At 39.6% G+C, this 26,755-nt stretch overlaps 3 protein-coding genes and 1 non-coding gene across 5 annotated transcripts in view; all 4 read left to right on the forward strand.

The window, feature by feature from the left end:
- The window catches only part of ppp1r37 (protein phosphatase 1, regulatory subunit 37), a 43,844-nt gene extending 34,205 nt beyond the window's left edge, over positions 1-9,639 (forward strand). Inside the window, exons 10-12 of the mRNA XM_087174323.1 lie at positions 531-2,333; positions 2,441-2,526; positions 4,118-9,639. Of these exons, the coding sequence (XP_087030449.1) occupies positions 531-2,333; positions 2,441-2,517 (1,880 nt within the window). The 3' untranslated portion in view covers positions 2,518-2,526; positions 4,118-9,639. The remainder of the gene's footprint in view (positions 1-530; positions 2,334-2,440; positions 2,527-4,117) is intronic.
- Positions 9,640-12,644: 3,005 nt separating this feature from the next.
- LOC111655971 (uncharacterized) lies at positions 12,645-19,305 on the forward strand. Its single transcript, XM_023407551.2, has 6 exons — positions 12,645-12,774; positions 14,035-14,727; positions 16,153-16,482; positions 16,904-17,181; positions 18,123-18,310; positions 18,762-19,305. The coding sequence occupies exons 2-6, from the start codon at positions 14,043-14,045 to the stop codon at positions 19,072-19,074; spliced, it is 1,794 nt and encodes a 597-aa protein (XP_023263319.1). The 5' UTR covers positions 12,645-12,774; positions 14,035-14,042; the 3' UTR covers positions 19,075-19,305.
- A 1,037-nt stretch (positions 19,306-20,342) lies between these two features.
- Positions 20,343-20,429, forward strand: trnastop-uca (transfer RNA opal suppressor (anticodon UCA)). Its single transcript has one exon. It is a non-coding gene; the product is annotated as a tRNA-Sec (tRNA).
- Positions 20,430-21,121: 692 nt separating this feature from the next.
- mrpl28 (mitochondrial ribosomal protein L28) lies at positions 21,122-26,511 on the forward strand. 2 transcript variants are annotated; one of them, XR_002760836.2, is made up of 7 exons: positions 21,122-21,259; positions 21,915-22,224; positions 22,467-22,619; positions 22,701-22,835; positions 22,996-23,082; positions 23,461-23,610; positions 25,500-26,511. XR_002760836.2 is itself a non-coding variant. In XM_023407591.2 (6 exons), exons 2-6 carry the CDS (start codon positions 21,940-21,942, stop codon positions 23,554-23,556), a joined length of 756 nt encoding a protein of 251 aa, XP_023263359.1. In that variant the 5' UTR covers positions 21,122-21,259; positions 21,915-21,939; the 3' UTR covers positions 23,557-23,940. The 2 variants fall into 2 exon arrangements, 1 of the variants encoding a protein (XP_023263359.1); XM_023407591.2 differs by lacking the exon at positions 25,500-26,511 and having other exon boundaries at positions 23,461-23,940.
- The last annotated feature ends 244 nt before the right edge of the window (positions 26,512-26,755 follow it).

Consider the following 26,755-nt stretch of genomic DNA (forward strand, 5'->3'; position numbering starts at 1 on the left):
AAAGACCAAAACCAACAATGAACTGATCCTAACAAAAGTGTTGCACTAAAAATGCAGTTGAAATGAATCCCCCCAAAAAACACTATTTACTCCTGTTTGAACATTTGATGATTAAATTATTTTGCCTTTATTTGAATCAAAGTGTGTAGATTTATGTCTTCAGAAGGAAAGATCATGCTGGGTCATGAGAGCTACAAATCAGGGTAGAGAGGAACTTTGGTTCCATTTGTTAACAATAAATACAATACAGAATAACACCAACCTTAGCCCCATTTTAAAATAATTTTTGGGGCACTTCATGCCTTTATTTACATTGCTGACAGTGGAGTGATGACAGGAAATGGGGGGAGAGGGAGATTGGGAGTGACAAGACCCATTTTTCTTTTAAAGAAAACTGTGGTTTGAAAGATGATAATCTTACTGACTAAAATATCAGACTGAAGGGCTCAAATTACACCATAGGAATAGCTTTGATTGAGTTGGATTTTATGAAATACTGAAATACTTGTGGTTTATGTTGCATGTTTGAGCCATATTCCCTGTCTCTCAGGTGAAGAGTTTCATTGAGACCCAGCGCGCCCTGCTTTCTGAGATCCAGAACGGCTGCAAGAGGAACTTCATCCTGGCCAAAGAGAAGGAGGAAACCGAGCAGAAGATGAGGCAATCAGCCTCTATGGCTGAAATCGCCACAGAGGATGGAACTAGAGAACAGGAGGAGGAAGCAGCATCTGGGGAGAGAGCTGATGGAGGGGGGAAAGGGGGAGAAGAAGAGGAAGGGGGTGGAACAACAGGAAATGAAGGACAGACAAGCAACCAGGCGGGAGCAAGCTCTGCGATCGTTACTCAAGTAAATCTGGAGTCGGACTCGGACACTGAGGATGAAGAGGAAGAGGAGGTGATAACGAAGTCCTCCTCCACGTCAAACTCCTACACTCATTCAAACCAGACTGCTCCTCAAACCCGGAAAGCGGCTGCACCTCCCCCCCTTAGTGCCTCATGTACGTCATCATCCCAGTCTGCTTCACCTGCTGGAGGGCCAAGTCTCATTTCTGGCATCACAGTCACAGAATCCGCAGTTCCTCCTGGCACCCCTCCATCTCCTGGTCGCTGTATATCAGTCTCAAGCCCAGGGAGGGGACATAAGATCTTCATGGTAACCCGGGTGGAGAGCCCCCCTGAGCAGCAGCAGCTACAACTCCCGTTAAGTGCACCAGCAGCTCCCAGCCAAACTAAAGAGGCTTCAAAGAAGCCTGTAGAAACAAACACACAGCCCATCACACAGCAGACACAGCCCCTGCCTGCACCTCAAACACCTACACAAACACAGCTGACACAGGAGGACATGAAGGAGCGCTCACCTGCTCCGTCAACAGACTGTAAACTGACAGAGCAGAGTCCTGTAGCACACTCAGAATCTGCAGTAAATACTACACAGACCCACACACTAGAGCCACAGTGTCAACCCAGGGAGGATGTAACAGCTAATACCTTAGACCCAGAAGTGACAGATCCAAATCCACAAGCACCAGCCCTGCCTTCAGATTCCTCCCCGGTGCAGGCTGCAGCATTTCAGCTCACTGAGGAGGTAATAAAGAGCACCAAAATCCCCCAACTTGAGCCCACTTGTGAAGAGGGAGAGAAGGAAGGAGAGGCGCAAGAGGAAGACCCTATGGAAGATGAAAGAGAGGTAATGTCCCCTGATAGCACAGAAGAAGAGTGTAAACAGTTAGGAGAACTGAGTCAAACCCAGGATAGCATCCCTGCAGTAGACACACAACAGCAACAGTTAACATCTGCAGCTGAACAGCTACAGAATGAGCTAGCATCTGCATCAGAGGACACGCAGTCACCAAACCAAACGGAGGAAGAAGACAGAGAGGAGGCACTTAAACACAAAGAGAAGCAGGAAGCACCAGCCAGCTTGTCAGAAATCAAAAAGCCCAGTTTAACGGAGAAAGAAGACAGCCTGCCAAATCAAGAGCAACCAAATGAAAAGCAGCAAATAGAAGCAGATGAACAGAGAGCAGAGTCTGTTCTCTCTGTCCAGACTGATCAACAGGCACAATGTGTCATTCAGAGTGGAGCACACGGGACAAATCCTCAAGCAGACGAAGCCTCCGAGAGTCCCGAATCTGCCACGACCTTCTCTGTCTTCTCAGTTGAAGGGGAGGATTCACCCGATGAGAGCTCTTCAGATGAGGTCGAGTGTTTCGCCGAGGCTCTAGAGGGAGAGGTAGTTGGTTCAGCGCTTCCCAACGGCCTGAAGCCCGAGTTCTCTCTCCATCTCCTTGATGCTGAAAGCCCCAAGCCCAGCAGCTGTGTGATGGAGCACGGTGGGTTGCTGTAATCACTGATCTCTTTTGATAAATAAAGTCACATGTGCAGTTTTCTGGGTGTGAAAAGCCTGTTTGATAATGTGTGTCATGTGTTACTTATGTAGTGAGTGTCAGCTGTGGACAGGACCTAGAGGAGCTGCTGCTAGAAGCCAGTTTGGATACGGGGAGAGATGCACCATGAGGTTGTGAGGTAAACATTTGTCTTTATGTATGTACAATAAAAGTCTTAAGTAGACACAGATTCATCATCATACTTGTGACGTACTGTAAAGTTTCCATGAAACAGGGATTTCAACTTGGAGAATTTACTCCTTCAAAAGCACTTTATCTCTATTAAGGACCTCATGCTCAAGAAGTAGGTCTGAATATAAAACTCCATCAAATAAAATATTTCACCAATACAAATCTCTTCTTCCCTCCTGTAATTAATCTGCCTTTCTTTCCTTAAACAATATCCCTCTGTCTGTAGTTCACCATGATCACCCGCCGTGTTTGGTCGTTATATTATTACCAGAAAAGACATCTCATTTAGGAAGAAAAAAATATGGCTCATTGAAATGAAAACTTTTGTACCCCAGGCCATCTGCGCCAGTACTTTCCTGTGTAACTGTTGAGAACTTGAACCACAGCATCATCACTTCAGGTAGCCAATCTGTATAAACTATTGGCTTGTTAACAGCGTGTTTGATCAGCATATTTTTACCACAAAGGTGCTTTCAGACAGCAAGTGGTTGCCACTGCGGTTGACGCCCAGCAATATCGGTGTTCTGTTGTTTCAATCGGCAACAGCAGGGCACAACGCCGCCATCGACTGCGTCCAGTCCTTTTGTACACCACAGGCTGCTGTCCACCCACTGTGATATCATCACGCAGTTAAATAAGAGTGGGTTGTATCTTAAAATAGAGAGAATGGATGGCAATATGATGTGATTAATAGAGCAAGTTTTGCTAACCAGCACCATAAATTTTGTTTATTTTCCCAGACTGGATAATCAAGCTTTGAAGCTGATGTTGCTTCAATACTGTTTGTCTTCATTGACCTGCTTGTTCTCTGCTGATGAGTTGTGTAATTCAGGGAACTCAAATAGTAGAATCAGCCCCCTTATCATTTTCCTCTCTGTAGTTTCTGTAGTTGCCATGGTTGCACAGTTAGCCACAGAGGTAAGTTAAAAAAACTGAACCATCATAAACTCCAATGGTAGCTGTAAGAAGCCTACATGTGCACAAGAGTGACAAGTGCCCTCCCTCCCCTTGCCACTGCAGCTGAACTCGGACACATGGCTTCCCGTTTGAAAGAGATGAGGTGGCATGTAGACGAGGTGAAAGGTTGGAAGTAACGAAATTCAGTTTTACATGTTTGTTCTTTTTATTACACCCAAATTTTGATGACTGCAATGTAATCCTTCAGATGTGCTGTAATGGCCTCAGACACTGCAGTGAGCACAGATTGGTTAAGCAAAAGGGTTTTACTTTCAGAAATTAAAACCCACCCAAATTGGCTTTGAAAGATTTTTCCACAAAGAAAAACATTTTTGGAGATACAGTGTTTCTGATGAAGATCTCTTTCACAGTCAGTGCTGACGCTACTGGAATTTAACTTTCTCTGTTACTATTTCAATTTTCTGTCTACCAGGGTAGCACCAAAAGTAATGCTTAGATAGTTTTTTGCCTTAAAGTATGTGATGTAGAATAGATAGATAGATATAGATAAGAATTTGGTTTAAAAAAATGTTTTCTGCTACATTCAGGACTAATTTATTGCCTCTCTTCTACTTCCACAGGGACCGCAAGGACAGGAGAAAACAGCACTCAGATAGTTTGTCTGGCTCTACTACGTGACTGTTGGCCCTACAATGTTTTTCTCGTTTCTTTTACTTTACCAACAACATGATGTTTCCATAAAGGACAAAAGACCTGGTGTTACAGTTGAAGCTCTTATACACAAAAATACAAGCAAATTATGGGAAAGACACAAAGGACAAAATCAACCTCTCGAGCTTGGCTGTGACAAATAAGGAATCCTCTACATCCACACTACATCAACCACTGAATCACATACATGTGCACACTGAGTATGAGAAAGAGGGGGGAAAAAGAGAAATAAAATCACACTGTTATCACTACATTTTGTCAATCTGAAATCTTTACACGCAACGCAACCACCTGTGGGAGAGAAAGAAGAGAGATGGGGGACAAAGGAGGGAGGATAAAACACTAACCAAAGACAGATCACAGACCTTTCTCACAGCCCATACTCGCTCTCCTCTGTAGATTTACACTGTAGTTGGAGAAATAACTAGCAATTAAAGGTTTTTCATAACACATACACAAAGATATAACGGTGATGATAAGAAAAGGGTGGTTGATGGCACACTCAGACAAGACAAAATAACGGTGACTGACCGGTGATGGACCGGCAATGGACCCTGCCGAGTGGACCTGCTGGCTTTAAACACTTGTTCTAGGGGTGGAAGTAGGTCACCGTCAAAGGCTTTTATAACCACGGACGCTGAAGAGGTTAACGTGTCTGTTTAAATGTCAACGTTTTATGTCTGTGTCCCCACTCCCACTCATTCTCCCCCTTTGGAAAAAAAAAACTAAGGGACCTCTGCCAAAGTGACTTCCCCTCTTGTCTGTTTTCTCGTCCTCTGCTCACTTTGGCCCCTCAGGAATCAGTGTCCCCCCCCTCTGGTCAGTCTCTTCAGACCTAATGTGGAGGAATCGCGACTGTATCCCGCCTGTCTCCGCTTTTTGAGAGTCACAAAGCTGAAAAACCCAGAACTTCTGCGAATGTCGGAAAGCAATGCTGTCTGCTTTTGATTGAGTTGTTTACAGTAGAAAAAGAAAAAGGTCGTTTGTCTTTGATTATCTGCAACTTCAGACACTATTATTGCTTTATTCAACCAGTCATTGTTGTGTAAAACTCTTTCAAGAAAAGCAGCTCGATCTCTGTCGTCATCTCCCCTCTCCATCCTCATGTCCCTCAGTCTTCCATTGGTACTTTGTGCCATCTCACCTCTCTGCTCCAGCTCACATTCATGTTGCCTTCAAACTCACCACTTCAGATTCAGTCTTTGTTTTTTGTTTTTTTTGTTTGGCTGCTTTGAGAAATTAGTTATTTTGTATTTATTTTATAGCTATATGAGCCTTTTCTGATTTATTTTCCCCCCCTTTTCTTCTTCACCCCTCCTCATTTTATCTTTTCTTTTCCATTTGGGGGTTGCTTTTAAAGGTTGCCCTCCTTTTTGTTGTATATTTCAGATTCAAACTAGAGCAAATATTTAGGTTTTTTTTTTTTTCGTTTTTTGTTTTTTTGTTTTTTTGTTTTGTTTTTTTGGAGGGGGAGGGGGCAAATCCTTGTTGGGAGGAAAGGTAAATATGATTGAATGGTTGATATTGATAACAGTCGGGGTGCAGTACTGAAAGCGAATACAATGACACTTCAAACATAATCAAAATCCTTGTTGTTGCTTTAATGCTACTCTGCTGGGTGAAGCTGTTGCCACATGGGGGCGCTGGTGGTTGTTTTCTTTTTTTCCCTACAGTGGAGCCAGAACAAAGAATATCACGGTATCATATTAAAACACACTGCAGGCGCTAAAGTCTCTGTTCAAATCCAACTCCTGTCCTAAATTTTCCAGAGCAAGGCAGTAAAACTTTAAAAACAAATGTAAACTTCATGTATGTTTGTGAAGAGAGCTGGTTTGCCCTGCTTTGAATTTTTTCCCGAGACAGATACAGGCAGGTGTGTTATTTGTTTTTGTTTTGTTTTTTCTTCTGAAAAGGAGCATATTTCGACCCTCCTGCTCTTCTCCACCCAACAGATAGTTTGCCCCCACTGTTTGTAATGCTTTAATTTTTAGAAATTTTTAATAATAATTTGTTAACTTAATTGAAATGTGCTGGTAATCACAAAGATATGTATGGCGAAATTTGTTCCTCTCAAATAAATGCATGTAATGACTAATGATATGACTGAATGATTCAATTAAATTACTCAGTATAGAATGTCAAAATGTCTAAACACTGCAGATGAATACATAAATCAAATATGTGTACAGATCAGGTTTGGTTTGGATGTTTGGATACAGCTGGTGGTTCTTTTTCAAATGTGTGATTTGGGTTGACTAGCTAACCACATCCACTGTATAAAATCTCTTGATCATTAGCTCATGGGTAGCTAGCGAAGATATATCAAAGTAATATTGTATGTATTTGAATTTCAGCAGGTTCAATTTTTGTTTACATTTCCAAAGACTGTGTTTGAGGTCTAATTTGTTTATTTATTTAATCCTTATCCTCCTCCTGCTGAACTACCAATGTAGGTGAGGGAGGGGAGTTCAGTGTTGTGCTTTACTTGCCAAGCCACACACATTTTTTGTCATCCAATCAAATTTCAGAGATTCCATTCAAATCGTTTTGTATTGAACCCACCCTTATATATCAGTCTCTAAATAACATCCCTATACTGGAGGTAAAGCTTTGTTTATGGAGTTACTGTAAAGTCATCATACGACTTCGACATTTTTTCTGAAAGCTCCGTTATATTTGACGCAGCACTTACTAACACAAAACTGACTGAAATCAACGCAAGTGTGGACTCCTCACATAAGCCAAAGACTATTGTTCAATGTAATTAAACCCACATTTAATAGATATGGTGATATATTGTCAAGTACAGGACAATATTTTTAATTCACACAACAGTTTTGATTTGTCAGATGCTCGCAAGTTGTTAGATGGGAATCACAGCATAAAGATGCTCTAAATGTTGACATCAGCAGGCAAACATGTTGACAATGTTTATCATGTCAATTATCTTAGTTTAGCATGTTAATATGCTATTTGCAAATGAATATAAAAGAAAAAATAAGGCTGATGGAAATGTCATTACTTTGGCAGGTATTTGGTCATAAACCTAAGTGATAATTTGAAAGTTTGCATGATGATGGCGTTTGATTAAAAGTCAGAGGATCACCAAAATCATCAGGATTCACCAACCCCATGAGCCATGTCTGTACAAAATTTCATGGCGTTCCCTCTGATGGTCGTTGAGATATTCTAGTCTGGAGCAAAGTGGTGGGGCAGCTGACACTGCCATAGAGCCACACCGCTGTAAATGCAACATCTCTATCCAGAAAGTAGTTCCACAACCTGTGGGTCCGGATCTCACAACTGATCATAAGTTAAATCTGAATGATCACATAAATGTTAACAAGTTAAGAAAAGTAACCCGTTACCAATTCATTTTTCAGACGTTCCTCCAATTTTTGCTTTTGTTGTCGTAATTTTTGGAAAATTGTAGGTTTCGTGTCTTTTTAAAAAATATTCAAATAAAACAGGAAAAAAATAATTTTGGTTGAACTGGTGACCAATCGTGAGGGGCCACAAGTAGATGTTGCTTCAGTTTAAGGCGGAACTGATTATGGAAAGAGAAATTTATGCAGAAACTTCCTCTCAGCGGGTGTGACGTGGTGGTGAGGGGTGAGGGGGTTCACGTCTCTTGGGTGCAGGGTGTGTTGCCATGGCAGGGGGTCGAGTACAGTGTGGGAGCTCTGCTCTGTATGTCTCCTCTGAAGGAATTCCAGAGCGCACTAATCCACTCCTACACTATAATGCTCCAGTAATACAGGAGATTGTGGGAAAGTCAGAAGTTATTAAAAAGCGATTTTTAGTGACCCTTCATTACTTACAAGACCCCAGTGTGTTGAATGTCCCTAACATGTAACAGGGTCCTTTGTTCTTATATCTAAAGCCAACGGCCAGTCTTTCACTTGTATGACTAGCCTAAATATACCGTTTCCAACCATTTCCTATGACCCCTCAAAATGAAGAAATATCTGCTGTGGCAACTGTCAAGATTAAATCTGTGCAACTACTTTGTTTTCCAATTACTTTTTGAACAGATAAGTAAAAGTCACAAGAGCCCTGTGGTTAAGCTTAGGGAAAGATTGTTCTTCCATTAAATGTAAACATGTTGTGTCCTGTGCTTCAAATCACTGTTAACTTTTTCAGTGTTGGACCAAAGCTACAATTTTTTCCTTACCTTACCTAAGTGCTGGTTAAGGTCTAAGGACAGAGGCTGTTGTATGTTGGTATGTTACACTGGTCTACGTTTGGAAAATTGACTTGACTTGCAGTGAGTGCCTAAACATAACCGTCAAAACATTTTGATCATGCTTTAGTTGCTATGAGCAGATATTGTAGAAAAACAAATGAAACGCATAGTAAATGAACATTTAGTAGATACATTTATTAATGTTTTAATAATTTAAAAATAGTCATTTACAGATCATTACTTATTATTTTTAGGGGCTAGACACTAAAACTATCTGGTTATTTCACAAGATGAAGCAATAAATTGAGTCAGCTTAGAGACTGATTGGTTGCCTGGCAACCTCACGTTGACAATAAAACTTACCAATGCTGGCAGGCGAACTGTTTAACTGTTAGACAGAGGCAGGCTAGCTGTTTCCCCCTGTTTCCAGTCTTTATGCTAAGCTAAGCTAACCATCTGCTGAAGGTAGCTTCATATTTAGCGTACAGACATGAGAGTGGTGTGAATAAACTGATCTAACATCTAACTCTCTGCAAAACAGCAAATAAGTGTATTTCACAGAATGTGAGACTATTCCTTTAATCATCCTGAGGGATAGTTTCTTTAACATAGGCAGCCTCCTTCACTCCTCTTTCAAACTACCTGTCCTCCCTATCCAAAATATGCACGTTGTTGTTCTCGTGGGAGTGTCTCTTCTCCCTCAGGTGAAGGTAAACTGCTGATTCTTGACCTGAGGTGTTGGTCCCCCTGTGTTGAGCCATGTGTTTTTCTAATGGTTGTTTAGTTTCTACCAAGTTAGGGAAACTAAACAAACACATGTTTGGGCCATACGTTTGTTCAAGTGTTGTTTAGTTTCACCAAGTGTTTTTTTTCATCCTAAAAGAATTGATAGTGTGTTTAGAACAAATGTTATTGTTAGACACTGAAATTATCGGTTTGAAAGGATGTTGCACGACACTGCAGTCTGTTTTAAGCATACACAAAACATTCATGAAGGAAAACCATCTGCCTCATGTCACAGTGAGTCGACTCATACCTGTATATTCACAAACACAAACCGGCCATACAGTCAGTGAAGTTTGCTGTTGTTCATTTGTTTCTGTTTGGACATAAAAATACTGTGACACTTCTGTGGCTCCTTGAAACTCAAATTAATTCATGTGAGCATCACTGGATTTTGGTTTTATTGCAGTGACGGGGATCCTGTAAAAAATTCTGGTTGAAATAAAACATTTCCTAATGTTCTGTTTGCATCCTGTTTTCTCTTGTTTGTAACTCATCATACAGCCAGAGAAACTCCTGAGGGCGGCCTCTGCACACATTAGTATGAAACATGTGATTGTGCACCTCAGGATGAACAGTAGAAGGAGTGTGTCAATGTGAAAGCTCTTTTGTTAGATCCGCAGACACCGGACAGCAGCAGTTTTATTTCCTCAGCTGACAGTAAGAAGCAGGAATTTATCTGACACTGATTGATGCCTGCTCTCTGCAGGGAGTCAAACTGGACCTGGATCAAGTATGTTGTTTCATAAACGTGAACTAGTTATAGACTGGTTGATGCTTCAAAGGTTCAGATTACTTTATTTTTTTATCTGCACAGAAGCACAACATCAAACTGAGTGAAATTCTTGGGATGAAACTATGTCAGCAAAAAGACACACAACACTAAGGAAGGAATAATACACAAATACTGTATATAGGGTACAAATGAAGAAGATTTTAAGTGAACTGTGTAAAAGAGCACAAAGTAGAAAGTAGAAACATATGAGTGAGTTATAAATGTGGCACAAACAGCAAGAGAATAATACTGTGAATGTTGCAAGAAACAGAAATAGCAGGTGATCAATGCTAACATGATCAGTCAATTAGTTAATTGGTTGATTAGGAGAAAATGTATTTTGATAATTGTGATGATTAATCATTTTGTTCATTCAAGTAAAAATATCACACATTTCTGGAGTGTGAAGGTTCAATCTTGACACTTACAATACATAACACTTATTCTTATACTTTCAGCCACATCTCATAGTCTTCATCAGCTGATGAGAGTTCAGTTTTCATGGAGATTGGTGAGTATTTAATATATTTATCACTGCAGAACTCAAGTGCGGTACTTATACACAATGTTATGTACTTGTATATTCCTTGAGTATTTTCATTTGATGCTACTTTTGAAATGTGTTTTTATTTTTACTCCTCTACATTTATTTGCCAGCTATAGTTACTAATTACTTTGCAGACTAAGCTTTTTTCTTTCAAAACATATTATCATCCTATTAAATGTGATGTATTGTTATAGATTAAACTGTCCAATAATATACAAAGTTCTTAAAGTACTTAAAACAAGAATTTTGTGATAGGGTTCTCAAGAAAGCACTTGATGGCTACATATAACTTCTTTGACATGAGAGGCTAAGGATAATGCAAAAAGTCAACATCCTCAGACATGCAAAGAGCGGCAATGTTTGCAGGCTACAGCTAACCCTTGAATTGCTGTATTATAAACGAAATTGTAATTGAAATGTTATTTGGTCCTACATAAACCTTGGATTGTTTGAGAAAACGCCAGTATACAGCGGCTCGATGGCACACTGGAAACTGACTCAATCGTTCAGCTGCTGAGCATCAAACAGCAGAGAGACACAGTTAGCAGCTAGCTGGTGAACACAGTGGAGCATTTAGCAACTGAAGGAACAGGTCTTTTTCTCAGGAGTTAATGGAGACCAGACCAGAGCTAAAACACAGAAGGTCTTTGCCGAACCACAATCCCAAATAAATGCTATGTTTTCAGATTATTTTTGCTGCCTTCAAGAGACCAAAAAATAAAGACAGCTTTAAAGAGACTCTCCAATGATAAAGAAGTAGGCAGTGCTACTGGAAAACAAATTTATGGGTGCTGAACGTTTAGCCAGGCTGCCAGGTCGGTGGCTTCTCTTTATGTGTGGGGACAGTGGTAAGTGATCAAATGCTTCCTCGCTGGGTCTTTCCTTGGGCTTAGCCATGCCTCAGGAATGTGCTGGCATGCTGGTAGAACAGTAGGGATTTATCCATGGTGTCAGCCCCTATCTGGCCTGTTGATTCGCAGTCCACTGGACTGCAACAAACCCCTGCACACTGGCACACATGAGCAGGGGCTGATGGGACTGCAGCATCATTTGTGGGATCATGAGAGCTGAGAGGGGGACAGAGAGGGTGCACCACCTCAACACCCTGAGAATGCAAGTAAATAATTAGACAGCATCCAGTTGCCAAAATCCAGTGGTGTCAATCTCTAAAAGCTATATGAAGGCAACTGGATTTGGTTGAGGTACTTCAAGATGTTCTAACTGTCAGATAGAAATGAAGAAGCCTTTTAGATGAGAGGTGAAAATGTCCTCAAGAACCTCGAGCAAGTCCAGTTGCCTTCATCTTGCTCTTGGAGATACCAAGGCCTGACTGATCTTCACAGTGTTATCCATCTTCCCATCTCACTCTTGACAAGAACGTGAATAAGAACTTTGTCATATTCCATTCATTTCCCCTTATAGCTTTAAAGTGACAGTGTAACTTTTGGAAAAAGGAATAACACATTATTCCTCCCTACAAAGAGCTGAATTCAGTACTTCTGTAGCCCATGCTCAGCATTTTTATTTTGCTACATCCTTGCTTGGTCTGTTGTGACCGGTAGCCTACGATGGCTAATGTTATTAAATGTATATATTTTAAAGTTTTGTCATTGTCCTCAATTTTCCATTTGTGAAAAATTACATATAGTTTCTTTAAGTACTCCACACTGTCTGAAAGTAGCACATTTATATCCTTTATCAGCTTGTCCCAGCTCTTGATTTGATTGAAGTTGTCATGTTTACACTGGGGTAAAAAAGAAAACTTAAATTTAAAAATTACATGTGTGTGTTTTTTTGCTGCACAGTGTGACTTATTTATTTACTGTCCCACCTGTAGAGCGGGGGGAATGAAGAGGGAGGTGATACACATAATACATTAATATTACTAAGCGGTTATAAAATGCTGTGAGGGCTGCTAAAGCTAAGCGAAAATTAGCTTCACTGGATCTGCTCACAGTGTGTGCGGAGGGTGGGTGGGCTGTGTGATCGTCCACTGAAGATATTTTCTCCCACCGTCGAGCTCAATGCAAACTGGGACAACTGAGGAGAGGACGATACCACCCGCCCCCTCCCCTCCCCTCCCCAGCTCACATGACTGCGATTAGCGCAGAGGAGGAGAGAGAGAGAGAGAGAGAGAGAGAGAGAGAGAGAGAGAGAGAGAGAGGGACAGATGGTGAGCACGATGAATGACATTTTTCTGACTCCGGCGGACACATCACATCTAAGAAGTCAACTTGGTTTTGACTGCTGGCCGAGGGTCGTCTACTTTCCTGGGGTAATTAAGCTTTAAACTGAAAAAAAAAACTGCAGCCTAGACTGTTTACAGTTGTTGTGTTTTTACTGCTTGTGCAAATAGTTTGCTGTTTGTTACATGTAAATGCTGGTTTACTCATGACTTACAGTCAGTGGGTGAAGAAGTATTGAGATCTTTGACTTAAGTAAAAGTAGCAATACCACAAATTTCTGCATTGAAAATGTTACGTTAGTAAAAGTATTCGCATCAAAATATACTTAAAGTATCAAAAGTGAAAGTACTCATTATGAAGGCCCACCTCAGAATAATGTGTTTATATTGTTGGATTATAATTATTAATGCATTATGGTAACGCTGATAAACGGGTGGCTAATTTTAATTGCTTTATGTACTTCTGAATTCCCCAGGGATTAATAAATCTTTATTTGTTGATTATATTTTGTATTAGTAATGTCAACCTGGACAATATCGTTATCGAAAAAAAAAAGGTTGTGGCTCAGAGGTATAAAGTCACACAAAATAGAAATAAAAAAGTAAAGTACAAGTATCTCATGATTGTACTGAATGACAGTCCAGTCAGGCTCATTTATGCTGTGGCACACTTGTGTGGTTGAGTTTTAATGAACTCAAGTAATGTACTTAAGTACAATAGTAAGGGACCTTTAGTATGTAAGTAAGTATTGTGTTTTATGCAAGTTTAAACAATGAATAACATTGTTGACAAGGTTTGATGTTTTCTCTAGAAAAATAACTGAACTTTGAAACTGTGAAATCTTTGTCTGTCTGAGACCACCTCTCTATATATAGATAGATAGACAGATAGATACTTTATTTTTCCCCTAGGGGAAATTCATGAACAACATAAACACACACACGTGGACACATACATTGACACAGACAGATAAACTTTTTTGACTGGGATCCCTCAAATTTGGTTATTGTGATTATTAATTATGAATAGTGAGCAGAATATGTACTGAACAGGACATTTTACAATTGAAAAATAAACTAATTAATGATGTCTGGTTGGAAAACTATGAATATTTTTACCAACCTCAAGCAAACAAACCTTTGGCACTTTTCCACTACAACTTCTTATTGCTTATCATCAGTCATATACTCATTGATACAAATACCAATATCAATACTCTCATTCAAGCTTTCACTACACAAACAGCAATTAGTCATTGTTTGAATGAGATTTTTCTTTTATTGAAATCATATTTACAAAAAAAAAAAACAGAAAATAATGGACCTGATGTGTGTTATTTATACTCTCAGTTGCAGGTATGAAGGTGCTACACTGGTGCATGCTGGGAGTGACCATCCTGCTGCTGGTATGCGAGGTCACCATCAGTCAGCTCTGCAAGTCCCTCATCACCCTGGTGGATGGTTTCCACACGCTCTTCATCCTCATGCGCATGGTTTTTCCTACTCCTCAAACTGCAGGCATAATAAAACCTCCGCCCACCTGGCTGGACTCCCCTTCATCTCCACATGCTTCCTCCTCTTCAGCAGCACCTCCTTGCACCCCATCTGCAGGGTCATCCATCGAACCTCCGCCTGGCACCCACACAGCCACCAATGGGTCATCCACTCCGGATCAACCTCCCGCTCCTCAGCCTGACCACGAAGCAGCCTCACCGTTTAACTCTCAGTTCTTCTCCCCAACAACCTCTCCTCCAGCTTTCAACTGCGGCGTCTCCTATGCCAACAGCAGGATTGAGGCTGTGGGGGTTTTCATGTCCAGTCTGCTCCTGGCCTCTCTGAGTATCTCTTACTTAATGGAAATCATCAGCTTTTCCCTGGAGCCACAACCAGTGCAGCGCCCCCTGCTGCTTGTGGTAGTGGGAGCCGTGAGTCTGCTCTACAAAATACTGGTGCTCTGGCTGAATTGGGGGCAGCTGCAAGAGGATAGGGCTGAAGCCAGTGGGCAGCCAGAGATCGAATCTCACCTCGATGTGAACCACAAAGGTAACATTACCCATGGATTCACCCTGAGAGCTGATTGTCCATATCCTAGTACTAAAGCATGCAGTATAACAATATGTGGTATCACTCTCTTAAGCAAGTGTTAAACCTTCGGCATCTGTGATTATGTGAGGGTCCGCAATGTCTTCAGTGATGAATGCCTTCCATGAGATACTCCCCCTCTCTGTGATGGTGAGCTTTTCACTCTGCCTTCAAGTGTGGCTGTTCCAAAAAAAAACAATGAACACTTTTGGCTTCAGATGTGGTTGAATAACACGTCTTAGAAACCAGCTTGTTTCATCTTTAAATCAACCAGAAAGTAATCATTAATGGCATCCAGCAGCATGTAGACACTTCCCAGTAAGGAGTGTAAAACAGAGCTGTTGTCTAAAAAGACCAGGGAGGGGCACCTGGTTTGTAAAGCCCCTGTGCAGGAAGATACAAAAAAGCCTTGTGTTATGTTTTCGAGGAATTTATAGTCTCTTTGAGGGCGTTTCTTCTGCAGGCAGATAAAGGCAGTGTTTGGAAAAATGTGGATGTTGAAAAAAGATTTGATTTGCCATCAAGAAATAAGACTTAAGGGTTCAGTATGCTTGAAACAAGTTTCTATAAGTGCTGTCTGAACACATCAAATAGCTAAAGTGTTTAAAGCAAATAGTGATAATGGCCCATTTTTTTCAGACAGTCTCTCCTGAAATCATTCGTGGTGTTACACTCACACATTCTTCACACAAAAAGTGATGGTAGTTGTGCAAAGATTGAAATAAGAGCACTCAAGACAGTAGTTCAAACCCCTTTTCTCACCACCTGCAGGCTCCTGTAAAGCTTACACATTATAACTCTTTGTTTAATTCGTACAATAACCAAAATGTAAAAACAACTGTTTGTTAGATATTTCTTTGCTTGATGCTAAAGCTAAGCTAACAGGATGCTATGTAGGTTCATATTTACCAAACCGACATAGTTTTGATTGTAATACATGATTTTTTACAACTACAATCTGGACACGACAAGAGAAATCTAAATATGATATAATCTTAGATACAGCAGTTAGTTATTTAATATGTGATGACCAGACTTTTCACTGTACTTAAGAATTTAAAAATCTAATGTAAGATTGTTGTTGTATGGAATTTATTAATTGTGGAATTTGTAGCAGCTCACAACGATGCATGAAGCTGAAATATGTTGACAACCTAACAGAACAAAGATACCATCAAAATGAATGGTTACTTGTGAGTTTAGGTTAGTCAGTGTAAAAGCACATGCTTGTACTGGCGTTATGTAATAATAATCGTACTACAGAAGAACCCGTCCAGCTGATGATATTGCTCTGACAGATTTCCCTTTGAAGCAGCTTCCAAGTGTATATTCAGCTGTAAGGAACATCAAACAGTTTCCATGTTTGTTTTTCATTCCTCTGTTCAGTTCCCACAGTCTTGGCTGCAGAGGAAACCAAAGGCCTGGCTGAGCAGGGGCGAGTCCTGGATGACGTTAGCCAAGTCCAATCTGCTGTGGACGACTTGCACCACAACGGGGCACTTGTCCTCTGTAACCCAGGAACCTCTAGTGTCCCGGACACTGAGTCTAAAAGCTCACAACAACTGCCAGAAGTTCACCTGCATGCAGAAGCTCCACAGGACAGCCTGAACTGTGAAGACATGAGTGGTGTTGCAGATCTGAAGGCTTGCAAGTGTGACAGTCCTTCAAAAGACATCACAGAGATTTCTAAAGCCAATACAAGCACGGGACATCTTGGTAAGATAGTTTAACTCCTTGTACTGTTTCCTTTCTCACCTTAGGGCCACATAGAAGAGAGCCACGTGAAAAGATAAAATTTGAATTCAATGCATGTTTCATATGAGTGGCATATAGTGGCATCAAAGAATAGCTGGACAATAATTCAGTATTATTTTTTTTTATCAACGTTAATAATAGAAAAGGTTGATGGAGATAAGACATCGAGCAGAACTGTGAAATACATCTCATTGCATTGTACATACATTTGCCATATTACAGATACATAAATATCAATACCAAAAACATACTTATTCATATTGTGATACGTATTCTAGTATATTAAGTATCTCTAGTATTTCAAAGTTTGTTGGGTTTTTTTGATATGTCTGATTCCATGTGTAAAAAAAAAATCATGTTTTACTGCTTTCTCCCATTGCAGACAGTCAAAATGCATCTAAAACCTTGCCAGTCTGCAAATCATCACATCACAATGAGAGCCCTGTACCACACAGCCAGCGGCCAGTCTGCTTCCTGTCGTTCATCTTTGTCATTCAGGGCCTTTTTGGTGCCCTCCTGGCTCTGACCAACAGCCTGGTGATGCTGCTGGTCGGCCCACAGTGCAAACAGAGCTCTGGAGCCTGTAGCCTCCTGGTTTACCTGGATCCTGGTTTCTCCCTGCTGGCTGTGATTACACTGATCACCATAGCTGTGCCACAGGTCAGGCTCTGTGTGTTTATGTCATTCCATTTAGTTTAAAGGATAGCTGAAGCTTTTATCAAGACCAAGAGTTCAACCCAAAAATTACAAGAAACCTAGAAAGGATCAGTTGTAGAAGATTTGAAAAATTTATTCTTTAGATTACGGCCCACAAGTTACCAATAAAGGTATAAATGAAATACTTACTGGGTACCTATAAGTACATACAAGTGAAGAAGGTAAAACGGTTAGGCAAGAAGTGGGGACTAGGTGTTTAAATGACACTGTAATCATTTTTTAATCCCCTATTTAATTATTGTGGGGTACAGTACCATCATTACTGTGTACCAAGGCAAGAACAGTTGAGTAACACTGATGCTATTGTAAGTGAAAATGGGAAAACAAACTCAGGATTTTGGGAAGTTGCATGTATAACTGCAATGTAAGAAGTTTCGAAATATGGAGTACTTAATTATTAATTTATTTCTAATGTTTTTAATGTGTTTCTGTACGTTATTCTCATTGCTGGAAAACAAAACATTTGGCTTTGATTGGGAAGAAAGATGTGCCTTTATAGCTTTAACTACAAAATAGTTTACAGTTTTAAAGGTTGTTTTTCTGTTTAAAATGATTATTAAATGCTGGGCTGAAACATAAAGTGTTCCATTGTTCACCCAACTTTTCATGTAATTATAGTGTAGCTACACTGAAATGACATATTGACTAAGCCTGCTGGCACCTTGCTTTTACCTTGTTATTATTCAATATGCGCTGGGTAATTTTTTAAAAAGTACTTACAGTCCATTTTAGTTCAAGGTTCTCTCTAAATGCTAATTTCTCACCCACTTGTTCCTGTACTCTGTCACTTGTACCAGTAGGTAGCCGGTAAGTATTTGTTTATGTTGTTCGAATTTGCTGCAGCTGATTGTTGCCACTGTTTCACTGACACATCTCCCCTCCAGGTGAACAGGTATGGTATGCTGCTGCTGCAAGCAACACCTCCACACATTTATGTGTCTGATCTCAGACGCAGGATTGCTAGTGTTCCTGGAGTGCAGGCTGTGCACGACCTCCACGTCTGGCAGTTAACTGAATCATTCACTGTGGCCTCTGTCCATGTACACTGCCATGCTGGGTTTCCAACACACAGGTGAACTGGAAAAGTTTGACAATCAATATATTATTTAGATTTTAATGTTGTTCTATGCTAGAGCCCCAATTTCAGATTTCATTTCAGTGATAGATGGACTGCATTTATATAACAGTTTTCAACCTGTGTAGTACGTTACAAAGCATCTCAAATTCACAGATCACTGCTGGTTTTATATTGTTTTGATTTAAATCTGCAATGATGCTTTTTTTATAAACTCATTATAACATTATAAGCCAGTTCACACTGGGCGACAAGTGTGGTCCAACCTGGTCCCTGGACAGGTCGCCAGTCTATCACAGGGCTGATACATACAGACAGATAATCATACTAACATTCATATCTATGGGCATTTTTGAGCTTCTATGGGCGGTTACTGGCTGTTAATCAGGTTCTGGTTTTGGTCCAGATTGAAAACAATGTATTTTGTTAATGCAGAATCATTTCACAGGTGTGCTGATCTGATGTTGGGGGTCACTAAGGTGCTGCAGAGTGTAGGAGTGAGCTGCTGCACTGTACAGCCAGAGTTTGCTTCAGACTCTGGGTGCTCTGCAGTCAGTCAGGGGGACGCCTCCCCTGTTGTCAACAGAGAAGACCCCTCCCTGCCCCTTTACCTGGCCTGCAGCCTCAGCTGTGGGAAGACCTGTGCTGGGAACATGTGCTGCTCTCCCCCAGAAGAGGAGACCAGGAGTCTGGTGGCACCACCAGCTGGAGAAACAAAGGAAGAGCCTCAGACACTCATTATAGAGAACACCTTCCTCTGACTGTCAGTTTTAACCAACAAATTACACTTTAGGAAAATAAAACAAAACACCGTATGGATATTATTAGGAAGTGTTTTGTTCATTTTATGACATTAACAAGGTGCTATACCAAAGATTTTTATCTAATGTCAAGTGAAAGTCTGTAAAAATAGATCTAGTGCTGCTTCATTTGTATCTGGAATTTTTGTATTGTCTCTCATGTATGATACTAAAATATAATAATTAATCATATTTAAGTGTCTCTCTTCTCATTTTATGATAATAGTATAAACTTTTTTGATCCCACACAGTGAAATAGAAGTGTAACAAGAGCAAAACAACAAAATTGATTTGTGATTTAATACTCTTTACAGCTGTAGTAACTAGTTACTTTACCAAGTCAAATTTTACATACAAAACATATGAAGACTTATGAAGTGTGATGCATTGTTATAGATTGAAATTGCCAATAGTATATAAAATTAATGCTGAATGACAAGTCAATTAATCAGTAGTCAATTCATCAGAGAATTAAAAACTATTTTAAGAAATGATTTATTGTTTAAGCAATTTCTTCATGCAGAAACTTGAAGCATTTATTGGTGTCAGTTTCTAAGAAGTGAGCAGTCATTGATTTTCCTTTTAAGGTACATTAGCCTACACAGGATAATTTAGAGGGTTTTTTCTCCAAGAAAAGCAATTTGAAGGTGTCACTTTAGCCCTTGCTCATTTACCTGATTAAATTTTACTTAAGTATTAAAGTAGTATTAGTATTTACACAGTGTATACAGTGAGGTATTGGCACTTACACTTAAGTAAAGGATCTGGATACTACTTCCACCACTGGGTGTAGCTAAAAACAACAATGACAGCTTCAACATGAACAATAACTGGTAAATTTAATTGGGATATAGAAGGTATTAATGGAATAAGTTAAACCTTGGCCTTTCCCATCCATGACATACCAATCTGGATTTGTGTTTAGTTGTAATCCTGAACATATCGCTTACCTGAGATGACGCGGTCTGTTTCCACCTTTTTATTTCCACACAGCCAATCAAAATGCGTCCGCTTTGCATAAAACAACACAGACTCAACTGTTTGTCCCTCTTTTTGTATTTATTCGCCAAAACTTTAGCTTTAGAGTATCCAGCATGTGTACACGATGTGTATGCATGATATTTGATACATGAATACAAAGTAATGGCAGTCATCTATTGTGACACCCTGACTAAAACATCTGTCGCTGGGCTGAGTTATATATAAACCTGAATGCAGTATTTGTTAGTGCCCGGATGAGCCTCGGTGGTCCGGGGTGCAGGCTTCAAACCTGTAGCTGCTTAGCGGCAGAGTGGTTCAATTCCACCTTTCGGGCGACAATAATGTGTCGTGAGTAAAGATTAACAGGCTACGAAAGACTTTCAGTGGAAAATTATACGTTTCATGTGACAGTTTCCCTGTCCCCACGATAATAGTGTCTCGTTCACAGCATGTGCTTAAATGAGATTTAGATATTGTTCCCCCACTGTCAGAATTACTCATGTCATTTTCTTTTTAGTTGAACTATTACAACGGTCAAAATCTCCTCACTACATCACGAGTCTACTTCCTGTCAAGCTTTGTCCTGGCACTTCACAATAAGCGTTCAAGTCATTAAACTGAATACTGTAAACTCTTTATTGTTGCTATATATTTTATTTTAATTTTTAATTAAGGTGCTTATCGTATTAGATAGTGAAATTAGAATAACACCAAAAAAACAAACAAAAGTGTATGTAAAATATGTAAACTTGAATGTTTAGTTGTGATGTATTTTGTCAGAGAATAGCTGATTATTATTATTATTATTATTATTATTATTATTAATTTAATGGCAATGAAAATAAAATCATACATACAATAAATGTGAACAAATAAATTATACATAAAAAATACATTTTAATTCTTCGACCTGTGGTCTGTAAATCTACATCCGGTATACCCGGAATGGAAAAAGAAAATTATTGATTGGCAACCGTGTGACCCAATCATCTGTGAGAACTTCCTGTCCGACATCGAATCATGTCCGTCGGTGTAGACAGGCCGATCAATGTAGGCAGAAGTCGTGTGTACCGGAGGTTCATGTCCTTGCTTGTTTGATTTTTCCATAACGTGGGTTAAAAACTCACTTGGTATTCGGTGTAGGTCACTGTTTTCTTATCAGTCGGTAAGACAGACTTTTGAATTTGTTGTTATCGTTGTATCTGACTCGTGGAGGCCCTGTTTGGTCAAACAAAGTGATTTTATCGTCGTTGTTTGTCTGTGTCAGTCAGCGTCCTGCTAACGAGAGACGTTAAGAAAGTTATTCATTTGTGCTTGTGAGTGTCTGTATATCGATATAAATTAATTTAAGACAAACTGTACTAGGTAACCACCATCCAGAAACTAATAATCTGTATCTAATTGATTTATTTCAAAGTAATGCCACAACTTTGCTGGCAGGTATAGATTCAAAAATAGTTTAACCACGTTTTAAATTGCTTATCAATTTAGTTAGTGTAACTGCACGTAAGCAACCTTTCGATTTGTTTTTTCTTGTTTGTTCAGATTTGCAAAGACTGTAAGTATAGTGTGTTTTTGTATGTAGACCAGGTTTAATGTGGTCGAAAGTGGGAGAAAAGTGGAAGAGCTATTGCACTTGCAGACAAAGCAGAAATGAAGAAGAAAAGATTTTGGTCTTGAGCAAAGTTTTGATGTGCAGCAAACCTCTTAATTTCTGTTTTTATCTTTTGCATCGCCTGCATTTAAACATCACCCAACTCGTGTTTACAACAGTTTTATCACAAAGTGATAATGAATCGTTTTCTTGTTCTGTCTTCCAGATTTGACTTTAAAACACAGTCCATCATGCCTCTTCTTAAACAGTCCCCCAAATTCTGGGAAGCCCTGAAACTGAAGCAAGGCATCTATGCTCGTCTCCCTAAACACTACCTCAAGTCCCTCGAGAAGAAGGAGCCCACCCCTGTCCACTGGAGACCCCTGGGAGTTCAGTACCGAGCCAACCCAAAGACTGGGCACAAGGAACGGGTTCAGGATGTCCCTATTCCCATCTATCACCCTCCACATTCCCAGGACGGCCTGTGGGGTGGAGAGGGCTGGATAAGTGGCTACAGATACGCCAACAATGACAAAGTAAGATTTAACACTTTTTTTTGTCATATATGATAGTACACTTAATGTCTATGGGTTTGTTTGTTTGTCCTATAAAACAAGACATTTGGGCTGGGGTAAATTAAAATGGGCATTTTCCTATCTTCTGACAATTTATAGAACAAATTATTAGTCAAGAAAATAATCTTCAGTTTAATCAACATGGAAAATAATGGTAACACCATCTCATTGAATTGAATTCTCCGAATTGTCTCTTCACGTAGCTGTCCAATCGCATGAGGAAGACCTGGAAACCACAGGTGTTAAAACGAGAGCTGTACAGCGAAATCCTTGATCATAAGTTCACCATCCCTGTCACAGCCCGCACTCTGGACCTCATTGATGCTCTCTATGGCTTCGACTTTTACATTCTCAAAGTAAGCGAACACTACCTCTATGAACAAAGTGGCATTTACCATTGAGCTTTTTATATGACTCTAATGTCCAACTCCTATTAGACATCAAAGGAAGACCTGAACTCCAAGCTAGGGATGGACCTCAAGAGGGCCATGTTGCTTCGATTGGCACGCAAAGACACAGAGCTTTACCCCAATGACCCTGTCAAGAGAGAGAAGGTGTACAACAAATACAAGGTACAAATACAATCACATGAGATTGATTCCAAATGTGTTGAGTGGCTTCAGGCACAACAGTTACAAATAACCGTGGCATTTTATAATTAGTGCAGAAGAGATGGAGAAAAATAAAAAAAAATAAAAAAAATTGTATGTGTTTGTCTTTCTGTCTGAGCAGCGGTTTGAGATCCCAGAGGAGGAGGCAGAGTGGGTGGGTCTGAGTCTGGAGGAAGCTGTGGAGAAACAGAGGCAGCTGGAGCACAAGGTAACAGTCCTCTTACACAACTGCCTGAATCTCATGTCAACAGTTAGCATTAGCATGTAGAGCTAATGCTCCCCTGTTGCAGGCTGCCAGATACAAAACATACACATAGGAAACGTAGGGTGCAAATATCTTCTGTTTTCCTTGAGATACTTTCATCACAGATCAGAGACATACAGTATATTTGGCTAATTTTCATACTCTAGGTTCATCCCAATTGACTTATTTGGTCATTCTTTGTTCCTTCATCTTCACTTGACCAGAAAATCTATTTGACCCCTGAGAGATCCTAAAACTCATGACAGGCTGAAATGCTTTATTTTGTATGTTGTTTGTCCTGTGTGTTCACTGACACTGTTTTTTCTGACTCGTGTCATCTAGGAGCCTGAGCCCCTGTTTAAAGCCTGTGTTGACAAGCTGGCGGAGGAGCTGCGCCTCCAAAAACTCTCAGAGCCACACATCACAAAGAAGGAGTGACAACCACAAACCATCTGAGTGGGACAGATGCAGCTTTTCAGACTGAAAAATTAAGTAGGTTGAACGATCAAGCTTCTCCAGGTGGTGGTGGGATTTTGATTCACCAATTTTCTGCTCCTGAAACATTTTCAGCACTGAGTGCTCACCTTGGAGAACTTCCTGAAGTTTCAACTTACCTTTCCATCTGGGAGTGACACAAAGGACAAGGTTGTGTTGGACTAATGCGTATTTATTTCAGTTCTCTTTTTCCTGTTTGTATTTAAGACCCATGCAAGAGACATTTAGGAATTAAGGCAAAAGCCTCCATTAGTGTAAACACAGCTGAGATATAAGGCCCTTGTATGGGATTTCTAAAAATAAAATAAAAAACCCTGTTTTCTTAAACCTTGTTTCTGTTCTCCAATAATTATTAAATCAGCTTAATTATAAAATTGATTGGTTCACTGCATGAGGTGAGATGTAAGCAAAAACAGCTTTAAGGAACAGTTTGACATTTTGGGTAATATACTTACTCACTCTGATGTTTGCATGGTAAATATGTAGCTGGAGCCAGCAGCTTGTTAGCTTAGCGTAGTTTAGCATAAAGACGATAAATAGGGCGACAGAGCAGTTTAATCTATAGAAATTTTAAAAAAATAAGGATTTCTACTACTTTTAGTCTTATGTGATAGTAAAATAAAAGTCTCTGAATTGTAGGCTGTTTGATGACATCCCCTTAGCTTTGGGAAACTTTGATTTATTTACTCTTGTATTTTACAGACCAATCGATTAATGAAGAAAATAATGAACAGATTAATCGATAATGAAAATATTCAGTTGCAGGCCTAGATCAAACTACCCAAAAGTATTTAAAGTGGTTAAAATGAGCTCCTTATTGAATGGCTACAATAACAATGAATGTTGCTTTTATGTTAACACCTCAGCAATAGTAATAAGATTATACAGGATGCAATAATGCAATAAGCTGTAATAGATAACGAGATAGATACTTTATTTATCCCCTAGGGGAAATTCATGTGTCCATTAATACTGCATAATGAGTATTTTTACTTTTGATACTTTAATTAAAAGTTTTGTAGCATTAGTATTTTCCATCAGCTCTCAGCAACAAGAGAATGAGAGTATATCCCAGGATGTCAAACTCAGTACAAGCTGAATATGCGTTTTACTACCGTTATGGGGATGTGAAACCAGGGCTTTTTATTTCTGTGTTTGCCCATTAGATGGAACCAAAATGCTTAAAATGAAAAGAACGTAAAGTCGCCATTTGCGTGTGGAGAGATGATAGAGCCATCTGTGTCTCTCTTCAAATCAAGTTATATCTAATGAACTTCAGAAATTAATCAGGCTCATCTATAAAAACCCTGATGCCATATGTTAACCTCCAAACAGCAGTTAAATGTGTTATATCTCTGTAATCTTTGACACTATTGTTTATTTCTCAGCATTTCCTGGTCAGAGACGTTGGGTAGTACTACTATCAAAACAAACAGTGTCGTAATAAACCACACATCTGCCCTAATGGAGCAAAGACCCTTATATGGTGCTTGAGTTGACAAATGGAAAAAAAGACAAAAAATAAGGTTATGAAAACATAAAAAAAACGTTTCTTCCCTGGTTTCGCTTTCAGCACTTCTGGCCTGATCTGTGTCAGTTATATTGGTGTTTTGTCACCTTGTGGTTGTAGCGCACTATTATGGTAAGATGGGGAGTCCCTACTGGGGACTCCCGTGGGTGTTGTAACCTCGGCAACAGAGATATAAATGATACTTGGCACCTGTAAACAGAAAAATTCACTCCTCATATAGATACAGCTGCAGTCTGGAATTACCCTTTCATATTGTGCACATGATCAAAGTTGTCCATATTAACAAAACAAACTCCGAAACTGACACACCAAGAGCCAAATTTGGTCTTTTTCTTTTTTTCTCCTTTTTTGGCAGACAGATGACAGAGGAACATCTGGCTGGTTCATCCTCAACCCACCGAGCTAAATGAGCCTTGTGAAAGCTGATGATGTTCAACTGCATTTTTTAAATTTAAAATCAGGCTACGAGGATCAATTAGGAAATAAAATATGATTAGTTTATGTGAAACTGGCATCCACGACCGTGACTTGTTCTGCATCTTTTCTTTCCCATCCCTGTTTGTCTTTACTTGTGTAAATATTTATTATGGTAGGCGACTCTTTACAGATTCCCTTTCTAGTCCACCTTTATTATCCACAAATATTGTTTTTTATGTTGTAATGTTACTGTCAGGTAAACTTTGAAAGGGGCACAATGGGTTATACAAAGGTTCCTTGACTTACAGATACCCGTAGAAACACTGTACATTAAAAAAAAAAAAAAAGTAGATTTTTACTCACAGCCCCATTCCACCACTTTGGTCCAGATTGAAATGTTTTAACAATTATTGGATGGATTGAAATGGAAAGATGAAATCTGGCACAGACATTCATGTTTTCCAGAGGAAAAATCTAATGACTTTGGTGATCCTTGACTTTTTCTCTGCGCCACCATGAGGTTCACATTTGTTGTTTTGAGTGAAATATCTCAAAATCTTTTGGATGGATTGCCATTAAACTTGGTATAGTCATTCATTGTCAGACATGTTCCCCTCTGTGATTCATTGTAACGATTGTCTTAACTTTTCATCTAGCATCATCACCAGGTCAACATTTCATTTCATCCAGTACTTTTTGGTTTGTGACCAAATAACTTCAAAATCAATTAGCTTTACTTTGTGTTTAGTGTTAATTAGCAAATGTTAACATGGTAACATGCCAAACTAACACGTTGACAATGGAAAACAAAACACCTAACCTACTTCACATCAGCACGTTAGCAGTCATTTTGAGCCACTAACATGGCCGCAGACTCTTGTTTCTAAAAACTCATTGGTGGCATTTGTTAACCTTTATGCAGCGAAATAAATTTGTCTTCAGTTTCTTAATTTGGTCTTTGAAATGTCCTCAGAAAATATTAAAGGTCTTGCAGACTGTGCAGACACCTTGATGACTGTCATCATGTTTGCTGGGTAGATTCAAAGAGATTTATTGTATTTGTAAGGATAAAATACAACTTATATCAGAAAAAAGGTAATATTGTTATATAAATGTGTTAATCATTAGAGATTCCGCCATACATTTTAAACCATACTATCTGTACTTCTAGTATGCCTGCTTTATGGCAGTATT

Source organism: Seriola lalandi, unplaced genomic scaffold (assembly GCF_002814215.2).
Source record: "Seriola lalandi dorsalis isolate HSWRI2012SDOR001 ecotype SW California unplaced genomic scaffold, Sedor1 jcf7180002054338, whole genome shotgun sequence".
NCBI lineage: Eukaryota > Metazoa > Chordata > Actinopteri > Carangiformes > Carangidae > Seriola > Seriola lalandi.

Bases quoted from the DNA above. Each gene is read 5' to 3' on its own strand.
- mrpl28 (XM_023407591.2), top strand. From the start codon at position 21,940: ATGCCTCTTCTTAAACAGTCCCCCAAATTCTGGGAAGCCCTGAAACTG. The intron at 22,225-22,466 runs GTAAGATTTAAC...CTCTTCACGTAG, and splicing joins GATACGCCAACAATGACAAA to CTGTCCAATCGCATGAGGAA. The intron at 22,836-22,995 runs GTACAAATACAA...CTGTCTGAGCAG, and splicing joins AGGTGTACAACAAATACAAG to CGGTTTGAGATCCCAGAGGA.
- LOC111655971 (XM_023407551.2), top strand. From the start codon at position 14,043: ATGAAGGTGCTACACTGGTGCATGCTGGGAGTGACCATCCTGCTGCTG. The intron at 14,728-16,152 runs GTAACATTACCC...TCCTCTGTTCAG, and splicing joins CCTCGATGTGAACCACAAAG to TTCCCACAGTCTTGGCTGCA. The intron at 17,182-18,122 runs GTCAGGCTCTGT...TCTCCCCTCCAG, and splicing joins TCACCATAGCTGTGCCACAG to GTGAACAGGTATGGTATGCT.